The sequence below is a fragment of the Dromiciops gliroides genome, chromosome 1 (genome assembly GCF_019393635.1).
Source record: "Dromiciops gliroides isolate mDroGli1 chromosome 1, mDroGli1.pri, whole genome shotgun sequence".
NCBI lineage: Eukaryota > Metazoa > Chordata > Mammalia > Microbiotheria > Microbiotheriidae > Dromiciops > Dromiciops gliroides.
The window spans coordinates 521,582,434-521,595,396 of NC_057861.1; the positions used below are offsets into that span (position 1 = coordinate 521,582,434).

Sequence of the window (12,963 nt, forward strand, 5' to 3'; positions counted from 1 at the left end):
TGGATTCTGCCCTTAAATTTCCCTGACTTACCCTTCTCTTTTTTCAGTTACAAAGCCCAGATCGACTGAACCACTACTTCACTGAAGCTTAATTTAACAACATTTTCTTCACTATTAATATGAATATTGGCATCTCCAAACACTGGATCCACTCATGCTTCTACAAGGAAAACCAATCCTCCTTTCTTAAAAGTACTTTTGCTGAATGGTCAACCAGACTATGTTTGAAGATCCCCACTGAAGGAGGATTCGCTATCTCAAGAAGCAACCGGTAATTATTAGGGTTAACTCTAATCGCCTTCAACTGTTCCTTACACCAAGCCTGAATTTCCCTCTTTGAAACTGTCAACTAGTTCCTAGTGCTCATAGTTCAACTTTGTATGAACTTAATTCTTCCTCAGCAGGACAGCTCCATACTTGAAGTCTGCTAGCATTCCCACCCATCCTCTCTCTATTTTCCATTAAACAATCCCTGTTCCTTCACAAAAAAAAAAAAAATATCTTTGCTGGCTCTCTATTGCCTCTAAAATAAAATACAAGCCCCTCTGTATGACTTTTCAAGTCCTTTAAAACTTGCCTCTTTCCTAATTCTACAGCCAAACTGGCCTATTTGCTATTTCCTACACATGACATTCCTTCTCTTGCTTCCATGGCTCTGCATAAGATACCTCCCTTCCCAGAATGCTCTCCTATGCTACTTCCTTTTGGAATTGCTAGTTTCTTTCAAGGCTCAGCTCAGTTGCCAGCTTCCACAAAAGCCATTCCTATTCTTCTCCAAGACACTTCTCTTCCCCTCTCCACAGTTACTTTGTAATACTCATCTGTGTACACTGTATATCCTCCTAGGAGAATGTAAGCTCCATGAGGGCAGAAACAGCTCCATTTCTGTCTTGGTCGACCCAGCACCTTGTCACTGCCTTAAACATGGAAGATATTTCATAACATTTCTTCAATCAAAATTCCTTTAGAAGAAAAGTTAAAGTCCTCCACAATGTGACCCTACCCGACCTTTCCCCAAACTTATTTACCACTGTACTCGAAAACAACTCTTCTGGACAGTCTGGTCCATGATCTCTCAGATGCCCTGTTCATTCTTAGCGCCACACCTTGGATATGGGGCTTTTGAAAGCAAAGAATGTTTTTTTATTTTATTTTTCCATATCCAACAATGTCTAGGCAAATTGCTTGTAAAGAGCACTGTAACAACACTTACTGAGCTAAAATTTGACAGCAAACAGAATGCTCTAAATTTTATCCTGATTCCTTCTACCTAGATTAGGGAAATAATTTATTTTAATTATTTGATTTGAACTTACTGCATTCTGAGTATATCTCCTGAAAATCTCCTGCTGTCATAGAAAAGTTAGAACCAGGAGGAAGACTATGGGGATCAACATCAGGAAAATAGACTGGTCGAATCTGATCAGCTGATCTTCTGTTATTGCTAAACTGATGAATCCAAGGATAAAGTTTATGTGTGTTAATTTCGGAGCATCTGCAAAAACATGAAAATCAAATTGAGTTTTAGCTAAATATTTTACTCAAGGAATTTTCTTAAATGCCAAAATATTGTTTTTGATTAGATATATTTTAATTATAACTTAAATGGAAAGCCCTTAAATTGTTATTCAGTTGTGTCCAATTCTTCATGACCCCATATGGGTGTTTTCTCGGCAAAGACAATGCAGTGATTTGCCATTTCCTTTGCCAGTGGATTAAACAAGATGACTTGCCCAGGGTCACACAACTAGTAAGCATCCAAGGCCAGATTTGAACTCAGGTCTTTCCGTCTTTGGTCCCAGAGTGCTACCCGTGAGTCACCTAGCTCCCTCCATTTAAGTCATAACTCCTAACTTAATAAATGAAGCAACTATAGCTTAACTGAATTACCCAAGGTTACAAGGTAGCAAGTAGCAGCAGTAAGATTTAAGATCAAATTCTTTGACTCCAAATCCAGGGCTCTGTTCATTATTCTAAAATGTGATACAAAAACAAAACAGAAAAAAATCTACTAAAAACTATACTCCTACTTAAAAACACAAATCTGGAAATATGACCACTCAAGAAAATGAAAAGATCATAGGATTACAGATTAAGAGTTGTAAAGGCCATTAAGTCCAATCCTCTTATTTTAAACATATGGCTCTAAGGCTCAGAGACATTTAAGTGACTTGTCAATGGTCACACTCCTAGTAAATATCTGAGGGGGTTTGAACATAGATGCCTTCCTGAATCCAAGTCCATCCCTACATCTACTATGCCACACAGTCTCACAGATTGTACTATATCGTTTGTCTTCCAGCCCTAACAGCTTGTTCTTTAGACTGAAGTAGCATAGCTTGTTCTTTTAAAAGGTAGCAATGATCCATAAGACAAATTTCTAGGATGCAATAAGACTAACCATTGCCTTCAGAATTCCAAGATTCTTAGTTAATACCGCTCTTAACTAAGTCTTGAAGAAAATAGTTTAAGATTTACTAGTGTTCCAAAAAAGAAAGTAGCATTTCTAACTCCAATGGCCTCTCCTGGCCAGTGGGTTTACCCAACTAAATGAGGATGATTATGTAAATCTAGTCAACTGGGAGAGGTAGTGTGTTCCTTCTCACATAAGGTCTTCAAGCAATGGCTAAATGATGACCACTGATGAGGTACGTCATATAGAGACACCCTTTTTCAGGTACTGCCTGAACTAGATGGTTTTCAAGGTCCCTTCTGACTCTGAAATTCTGTGACTGGGAAACCATCCTAAGGAACTTGACTTTTTCTCACGTTTTTCATTGCTGCAAAAGAACAATCCAGGGACCACTGGAATTTCACAGAAGCACTGAGAACATGCTAATTTCTGAAACAAAAAAAGAGGCAGTCTCAATTATTCTGAATAAAGGCTGCTTATAGGACTCGAGTCAGAGGACTAGGGTTTAAATCTCAGCTCTGCTAAGTTACCACCCATATGAACATGGGCAAGTCATTTAAACTCTCCAAATCTCAGATTTCCTCATTCGCAAAATGAGTGTTATTAAGACACAATGATCTGTGGTCTCTTCTCGATCTATGATCCTATTCATTTCTTCACAGTTATTTATTCTGCCCCAACATTTAGGTACTTAAGTGTGTGGGTAAAAGTTATTTTTATATGCAAAGTGATTTTAAAATAAGGAACATCTAAAATACATACGAAAGTTCATATAAGCAAGCAAAATGTTATTTTTCTCTGGGAATTTTACATCTCAAGTAAAAAGTAAATATAAATACCTGTTGAGTACAAAATTGGAAGAAAAGAGCATAAAAAAACTCCATTCATTTCCTTGGCAAGCATAACCTAGCATAGCTATTTCCCAGGCCAATCTTCCTAGTCCAGCACCAGGAACCAGAATATTTACTTTGGAAGGATCCCTGAAATTAAATAAAAACATGGCAATTATGTCCAAACACTTAATGCTGTAAAACAAGAGAGTTTTAAAAAAAAAACCATTCCCATTAAAAACTGTTAATTAAAAGAATGAGTAGACTCGTCCAAAATTATGCTTCCCTAAGAAAGTGATTTTCTGTAAAATATTTCTCCTATGTACTTTAAGATGCTGAACTATGGAAATTACTAGGTAATCTACATCAATAGATCATCTCTGGGGGTGGATATGGCAAAAAAATTAATATGTGGCCAACCTGATAAGTCTTTCCAAACTTAGTTAAATTAGTCCTCAGATCAGGCATACAGGTCATCATTGGATATGTGCTCAAAGCTTGTCCAACTTAGGTAGGATCTGCCAGAGCTTACTATCACCAACTTCAAGAACCTAGGGTGACCCCCCCATAACTGCACTAGGGCTTTAATGAAAGGTTGCCAGGAAGCAATAGTAAATAAGGAAAAGGAATGAATAAGATTGCTACTATAAAACAGCAGATAACCAACTACAGCACTGATGCCAAAGATGATACAAATGCTCAGTCCACTGTAGTCTCCCCCCCCACAAAGGTACCACTTCTATAATTCAAGTCCTTCCAACTTCCCCAAATATCCCAAGAGGCATAAGAACACTAATTTACAACTTCTAAGTTAGCACTACACATAGCAGTTTAATAGCCAATATAGTAAACCATAAAAGTTAAATAACATGAAATATCTGAGTCATAAACAAGTAAAAGATTACACCAGGTATTAAAATAAAACCTACCTTAGTGTTCCATAAATTAATAATTTTAAAATAACTTAATCATCAGCAAACATCCAGGTTTTAATAAACTTTTTTTTGGGGGGGGGGCAGGGCAATGAGGGCTAAGTGACTTGCCCAGGGTCACACAGCTAGTAACTGTCAAGTGTCTGATGCCAGATTTGAACTCAGGTCTTCCTGAATCCAGGGTTGGTGCTTTATCCACTATACCACATAGCTGCCACTTAATAAACTTTTGCTAAAAAATAAAGTTAAATAAAATTTAGGTTTCTCTTCCATCCATTTTTTTTTGGTGGGTATGTGTGTGAGAGAAATCAGCTTTTTAAAGAGACAAATGAATCTGAACAAAGCTTACAGAGTTTCTTACCAACCTGTCATCTCTAGTTATTACTTTAAGCTTTTAGTGTTAAAGCCCCATTATATACCACATTACTGAACAAGACTTCTTAAAAAATATATTTAAAAAGGTCTTGCATTTAGTATATCCACCATCCACATGAATAATAATACAGCATCTTGAAGCTGTAAAAAAAAAATCTTAGAAATAATTTCATTTAACATGTTTATCCTTTACAAATTAGAAAATCCAAGCTAGGGAATATAAGGGTTTTGTTTGAGGAAGTCACAGAACTTCCCTTGCCCCTTCTCTTAGTACTTTGTTCTTACTTTTCTCACTGAAGGCCAGCAACTGAAAAGAGGAAAAAGTGAAAAAAGAGAAAAACCTTAAGTCCACCTTGCCTCATATTTCCCAACTCTACCCACCCTCACTGTCCTAATAGACATGGAGATGAAATTTCCAGAAGACTTTAAGGATGAAAGACACAGAGATGGAAGGAAACTTAAAAGACATCTAGTCTAAGCCTGTCCTTTTGTAACTGAGGCCCAAAAGGTTTAGTGACTTGCTCAAGGTCACAAAGGTAATAGTTATTAGAACTAGGATTCAAACCCATTGCACTAGGACCATCAGAATCCACATTTCTCTCTCAAACATTAACTGAATGTTACTTTAGTCCTTTGTCTACCCAAGCCTCCTCAAGGCACTTCTGTGTAACTTCCCTCGAGAAGTTAAGCTGAACAAGAAAATGGGATGGGGAAGGCTGAGAAAAATGGTGAAAGGAATCTCTTAAATGGCTAAAAACCAAAGAAAGAAGTTACTGGATTATGTTCTAGAAGAGAAGAACTCTGATTAAAAGCAAAATAGGACGGTAGTAGAGAGGGAAAGCAGAGGAACATAATAATCCTGGAATAGCAGAAAGTGATTACTTATCTATGTGGTAGGGATATAGATATAGGGATGGAATATAGAAAAAGGCATCTACCACTTGACAGAAGAGGCCTCAGCCATCTCAGCCATACTCAGCCCATCTACTAGCTTCACAGTGCCCCTTTCCTAATCCTAGGGTGATAGTGGGTGGAAGGGCTAGGCAAATTCAATTCCCTCCTATCCTTAGCAGGTCAACCTATCCTGCACCATTGATGTCCAATTCTGTTGGTAAGGTCAGGAGCTCCAATGTGGAAGGGCTTAAATATCCAATGGGAGTAAGTTTCTTGGTAATTAAATTATGAGGGATAGAGAGGATATGAAGAGACTCACTTTACCTATATGAGCCAGCTCCTTCATCTATAAAATGTGGGGGTTGGGCTGGATGATTGATACTAAGGTCCTGTCCTTTCCTGCGTTAACATTATACATTTCTATAACTTGAAATCATGCCATAAACTGCACAGTTTAGCAGGAAGACAGAAAAACGTCATATAGAAAATGCATTAAAATTCAATTAATATCTCCAAATGAGAGAACTAGGACCAAAGGGGTCTAAAGTTATAAAAAGGCAGATTTTAGGTTGATATAAGACCTTTCCTTGAAAACCTTCATCCTTCTTTCACATGAAAGCCTTGAAGACAATCATCCTAAACATCTACCCTTTCCTCCCTATGGTCTTTCCTTCCAACTTCCCTAGTCTAAATATTTCTGAGTACCTTCAGTTTATACTACAGTGAATACAAAAGGAAAAGAGCACTAAAGAGAAATAGTCAGTCAGCAAACATTTATTAAGCACCTATATTGTGTGGCAGACACTGTGCAAAGCAGTGGCCAAAAAAGTGTGAAAGGCCATAATTTGTCACCTTGATTCCCCTTTTTTCAGAATGAAATAGGTGGGAAGTTGCACAAAGCAATTTTTAGAACATAAGTTGGAAAAGATTCCTGTGTGGGAGAGAGGTATAACTCATTTTATGTCAAACTTACTTTAATCATTCAATGTAATTGGAAAGAAATATTTTCTCTTTTGAACAATCTAATATAGCCTAACTTTCCTTGCTCTTCCCTTTTGGATATAGTTGTTTTGCCTATACTTCAAACAAAATTCCAAAATGTTTACAATTTGTCATGTATTGGATACTTTGCTAAATAGTAGCTCAAGGGGCAGCTAAGTGGTGCAGTGGATAGAGCACAGGCCTTGGATTCAGGAGGATCTGAGTTCAAATCTGGCCTCAGACACTTGACACTTACTAGCTGTGTGACTCTGGGCAAGTCACTTAACCCTTACTGCCCTGAAAAAAAAATTTAATTAAAAAAAATAAAAGCTCAAAAAATGTATGAGACTCTTTTTTGACACTAAGGAGAAAATGAATTCGAATCATAATGAAACATTTAGCTACCATTCTCTATTTTTCCCTCAATACTCCCTTAAACCTGGATTTCCTAAGTTTATCATAGGTCTTAAAAAAATTTTTTTAAACCTAGTGAGCAGAAAAATGTGCTTCTGAATCAACAATGAACATAACAAGTAGCTCTGAAAATCAAAAGATATCAGAAAAGGACAATCTGAAGGGAGAGGAGGAAATGTGAAAGGAAGAAAAAGAAAATCTTTAATTTTGTTTTGGTGATGGGAGAGGGGTGGGGCATAAAAAACGGGCCAATAGTTAATTCTATATAAAGTACAAAAGTTGCTTCAGAATGTGTGGACTTCCCTCTTAGAGGTTGTTATATAGAGGCTAGAAAGCCATTTATCGGGGATATTGTAGAGGGGAATCCTTTCAAGTGCAGGTTTCTAACTCTGGGATAATATGAACTATGATTTTTGGGGGGTGGGGGGTAATGAGGGTTAAGTGACTTGCCCAGGGTCACACAGCAAGTAAGTGTCAAGTGTCTGAGGTCACATTTGAACTCAGGTACTCCTGAATCCAGGGCCGGTGCTTTATCCACTGTGCCACCTAGCTGCCCCCAATAATATGAACTATGAAAAAACACTCAAGATTACATTTGGATCCTTGTTTTAAAAGACAAAACTGAAATAAACTATATGCTTTTGATGCCATAGACCCCAAAGTCCTTCAGATGAAGGGGGAGATAGATAACTGAATCTGTTATCTTACTTTGGAATGTTGTAAATTAGTTTTCTTATGAGGAGTATACACACATCCTACCAAAGGAGTAATCTGTTCTACTGGTCCTTACTATGTATTTAGGAAATCACTAACAGTATGTTTTAAGTTCTGGTTACTGAAATTTAGTCATATTTGTAGTTTACTAAATACAACACCTCCTTCTCATCTAAAATCAAGTCTTTAAAAACAAAAGCAACAACAGGTTTTAGAGATTTTTTTTCAGTGAGGAAACTTATTCCTATAAAAGCATTGCACTAGATTTTACTTTATTCAGTTCTAACTCAAATATTTCAAGGGAACAACAGTTTTTCCTCTCCTTGAACAACTAAATTTTATATCTCTAAATTCTGCAAGGGTCACAGATGATTACTTTAGCGAATCACTGTTCATTTCTGTGGAAATAAGAACCCTCCTTTTACAATAAAAGAGGATTAAGTCTATGCAAGATTTATAGTCATTCGATTAGCCCAGAAGTATTTAAATATCTACTATGTGCCTAAGTGATCATAAGGATAATGAACATTACATTACTATAGGGAGAGAGAGCTTCTACCCTTTCCTCAAGGCTTTGATTCTATCTTTATGTTAATGACATTTTAAAAAAATGCTTTTCATGATCCAAATGTGCAAGGGGAGAATGAACCGATAAACCATTGCAACTTATTCAAAATCCAAACACATCAAAGAACAAGTTTAGAAGGGTTTTGCTTCAAAGCTCTTATTCAAAAGTGCACACCTGCATAATTATGTGTAGAGCAGACAAATGGATCCAAATACTAAGAATCACAGATCCATAGAAGCAGCAAAGGAATGAGCCTCAGCCACATACTATTAGATGGGTCAATTTGCAGACTGGTTTTATTTAACTGTTTGTTATAAGGAAGAGGCAGGATATATTCAGAAAACATTATGATCTAAAAACAAAAGACATCAATAAAACTTATCTGAATAAATATGTAAACAGAACAGTGAAGCAGAAAAGACAATAGTCAACCATGTGGGATCCAAAGGCAAGATTTTTGTTCAAATGTTTGTTTTACAGGGTTGACAAATATGAAGTAGGAAACAACTATGAAAAAAAATTACTATCTTTTGAGACAAAATAAGTATTATCTGAATAAGACTATGTTCACAGTTATAGTGACAAAGAGAGCTCTCCATAAGTTTATTATCTTTTTATAAGTATTATTGTTGTTTAGTGGGTTAGTTATGCCTGACTTTTCATGACCCATTTAGGGTTTTCTTGGCAAAGATGCTGGAGCAGTTTGCCATTTCCTTCTCTAGCTCATTTTACAGATGAGGAAACTGAGGCAAACAGGGTTAAGTGATTTGCACAGGGTCATATGGCTAATAAAGTATCTGAGGTCAGATTTTAATTCAGGTCCTCCAGGACTCTAGGCCTGGTACTCTATCCACTTCGCCACCTAGCAGCCCATAAGTATTATTACATCCTAACAATGGACAAGAATAGATTCAGAGAAACCTAAGAAGAAAGACTCATATAAAGTGACAAAGTGAAATAAGTGTGACTGGGAAAACAATTTAAACGATGAATACAAAAACATAGGGGAAAATAATTTTTAAACATTAAAGATCTCATCAAAATGCAGTGACTGATCATATCTTTGGAGCATGCCACCCACTTCTTGTAAGAGGTGATGGATTAAAGGTGTAAAATGAGAATAAGTTTTAGACATAGTCCATGCATTTACTTGTGAAAAGAGCAACAAGATAAGTTAATGGGTAATGTTGTTGTTCAGTCATTTTTAATCTAGTATAACTCTTTGTGACCCCCATTTGGGGTTTTGTTAGCAAATATGTTGGAGTGGTTTGTCATTTCCTTCTCTAGCTCATTTTTTTTGGTTTTGTTTTGTTTTAGTGAGACAGTTGGGGTTAAGTGACTTGCTCAGGGTCACACAGCTAGTAAGTGTTAAGTGTCTGAGGCCAGATTTGAACTCAGGTACTCCTGACTCCAGGGCCAGTGCTTTATCCACTGTGCCACCTAGCTGCCCCTTATAGCTCATTTTATAGATGAGAAAGCAAAGGCAAACAGGGTAAAGTGACCTGCCTAGAGTCACACAGCTAAGTGTCTGAGGACAGATTTGAATTCAGGTCTTCCTCAGTCTAGACCTGTCTGACTCTTTCTACTGTGAGACATAGCTTCCTCAGCTGGTAAAGACAGGTGTAGAAAGAAAAGAAAAGGAAAACCATCAATGAACCATTAATAATATACATGTAAAGGGGGCAGCTAGGTGGCGCAGTGGATAAAAGCACTGGCCCTGGATTCAGGAGGACCTGAGCTCAAATTCAGCCTCAGACACGTGACAACTTACTAGCTGTGTGACCCTGGGCAAGTCACTTAGCCCCCATTGCCCTGCCAAAAACAAATATAATATATATATATGAAAATAAAAATAATATACAGGTGAAAACAAGAAGCTCTGAAGGGAATACACAACAAAAACTGTGTTGTGTTCAATTTTTAAAACCTAAACTATATAATATAAGTTAAATTTCAAATACAATCTTTTTTTGATCCTCTTTGTACACTGAAATCATCATGTTTGTTGATGATGGTTAAGTTCACAAATTTAAAAAAATCTAAACTATATAATAGAAGTCAAATTTCACATACAGTCTTTTTTTTGGCGAGGCAATTGGGTTTAAGTGACTTTCCCAGGGTCACAGAGCTAGGAAGCTTTAAGTGTCTGAGGCCAGATTTGAATTCAGGTCCTCCTGACTCCAGGGCCAGTGCTCTATCCACTGCACCACCTAGCTGCCCCTACAATCTTTTTTTTGATCCTCTTTGTATACTGAAATAGTCATGTTTGTTGATGATGGTTAAGTTCACAATAAAAAGGAACACTTTTATTTCAATTCCTTAAATAACAGAAAATAGCAAGGAGAATATACAAACAAGAATTCAGAAAGAGACACAGAGAACAATTCTGTTACTGTGCTAAATTTTAACATACTAAAAAACCAACAACCCCAAACTAATATTTTAATTGTGTAATATAAAAAATATATAATTACAAAGAAAACAATTTATACATATACTTATCAAAATATTTTTAAAAACGCAATTCATGGACCCCCCCCTGAAATCTATTTACAAAACTCTGGGGGAGGGCAGCTAGGTGGCTCAGTGGATAGAGCACTGGCCCTGGAGTCAGGAGGACCTGAGTTCAAATCTGGCCTGCCCTGGGCAAGTCACTTAACCCCAATTGCCTCACAAAAAAACAAAACCAAAACCAAAAAAACAAATCACCACCAACAAAAGACTCTAGGGGATCTATAGATCCTAGGTTAAGGACCCTTGCTTTTGATCTATATATCTACAAACCTTAAAGGACTGTATAAATGCTAGTTGTTATTATTATCATTATTATAGACTTGGCTAGGGCACTGATAAGGATAAGTGACTTGAATATGGTCACAAAACTACATGCAGGGCTAGAACCCAAGTATATTCCTAGTTCCAAGGCGGCTCGTCTCTCCACCACAAAACAGTCTCATAGCTCAAAGAATATACTATCTCTTCTATCATAATTCTGAATATTGCATAGCATATTAGGTTTAGAAAGGACCTAAGTGATTCCTAGCTAGTGCCTACCCCCTCCACAATTATTCTTTATATGCTTATATATTTACTTTGTCTCTTTTCCTCCTCCCCCAGTGTAATGTAAACTTCTTTCAAGTAGGTATTGTTTGTTTGGTTCAATCCCTTCACTTTCTAGACCAGCAAATGGAACCAAGCAGGTAAAGGTTACTCTATGGTCAATCATTACTTAAGATGGAAGGTCCATGAAGCTTCTAAATCCTCCATAGCACATATCAAGGAACCCTAAACATCGGAAGCATTCACAGTTATTGATATTTAAATCAGATAACTTACTTAGGTCAGATGAATGAACTTTGGAGAGATCCAAGACATGTTAACTAATGACAGGATTTATATTTGAATCGCTCTAGGTGATTCTGCTGGTGTTGGCCAGTTTTAACAGCTGCTAAATAAATACTTATTGGTTGATTTCATTCAAGGCAGTTAGGCATAGTGAAAATGATCTTAGACTTAGAAAATTTGTATTTGAATACTGCTTCAAACATTTGTTAGTGATTTGTTAGATGGTTTTTTGTTGGGCAATGAGGTGACTTGCCCAGGGTCACATAGCTAGTAAGTGTCAAGTGTCTGAGGCTGGATTTGAAACTCAGGGGTCCTCCTGAATCCAGGGGCTGGTGCTTAATTCCACTGCACCACCTAGCTGCCCCAACAGTCACTTTTAAATCTCTGCTACTAGGCACTAAGTCATTCAACCCCTTTGGAGGAAATATTTACAAAACAAAGAAAAACCAAATAATAGAACACATAATATTAATATGTAGTCCTCAGGGATCTTTATATGGAATTTAGCGTCCCCAGTTTCTATAAGAGTTTGACATCACTGACAACCCCAGAGTGCTCTAGGTAATTTTCTAAATGTGTAAGTTACATAGAAGGTACCTGGACCACAAGTCCAGTCCCTCTACCCTTTAAAATTTTGAACTTCAATTGAGGTGCTAATTCCTTGTGGGATTATATTTTTTTGGCAGGGGGGGTGGGGGTGGGGGGGCGGGGCGCGCGCAATGGGGGTTAAGTGACTTGCCCAGGGTCACACAGCTAGTAAGTACTGAGTGTTGAGTGTCTGAGGCTGGATTTTTAACTCAGGTCTTCCTGAATCCAGGGCCAGTGCTTTATCCACTGAGTCACCTAGCTGCCCCTAAGGTGCTAATTCCTCTAGAAAGCCTTTCCCTAATTATTAGTAATTGCTCCTTTGCCAAGTCATCAAAAATCAATCAACAAGCTTTATTAGGTGCTTCCTATGTGCCCCGGCCTGTGCTAAGCACTAGGGATACAAAGAAAAAGTAAATTCAGTCCTTGCCCTCAAGGAGATTACATATTTTACAGTTAACATATATCAGGGGGGCAGCTAGGTGGCGCAGTGAATAAAGCACTGGCCCTGGATTCAGGAAGACTTGAGTTCAAATCCAGCCTCAGACACTCAATAGTTACTAGCTGTGTGACCCTGGGCAAGTCACTTAACCCTCACTGCCCTGCAAAAACCCACCAACACCAACCAAAAAAACCCCCAAACCCCCAAACCAACAAACAACAAAAAAACATATATTGAAATAAATTCATTAAAGACATATTCAGAAAATGAGTTCAGTCTTGAGATGCCTAAGAGACATCAAATTTGAAATGTCTAAAAGGCAATTGGTAATACCAATTTAGAATTCATGAGAATAGTCTTGGGCTAATATATAGATCTTAGAATCATCAACATAGAAAAGAAAACTAAAACATGGGAGCTTGAAGTGAAATGCCAACTGAAAGCTGTGTAGAGAAAAGAGAAGGCTCAGG

At 37.3% G+C, this 12,963-nt stretch overlaps 1 protein-coding gene across 1 annotated transcript in view; it reads right to left on the reverse strand.

Moving 5' to 3' along the window:
- The window catches only part of CARNMT1 (carnosine N-methyltransferase 1), a 43,035-nt gene that overhangs the window by 14,980 nt on the left and 15,092 nt on the right, over window positions 1-12,963 (reverse strand). Inside the window, exons 4-5 of the mRNA XM_043978155.1 lie at window positions 3,253-3,393; window positions 1,317-1,495 (exon numbers count right to left, since the gene is read on the reverse strand). Of these exons, the coding sequence (XP_043834090.1) occupies window positions 1,317-1,495; window positions 3,253-3,393 (320 nt within the window). The remainder of the gene's footprint in view (window positions 1-1,316; window positions 1,496-3,252; window positions 3,394-12,963) is intronic.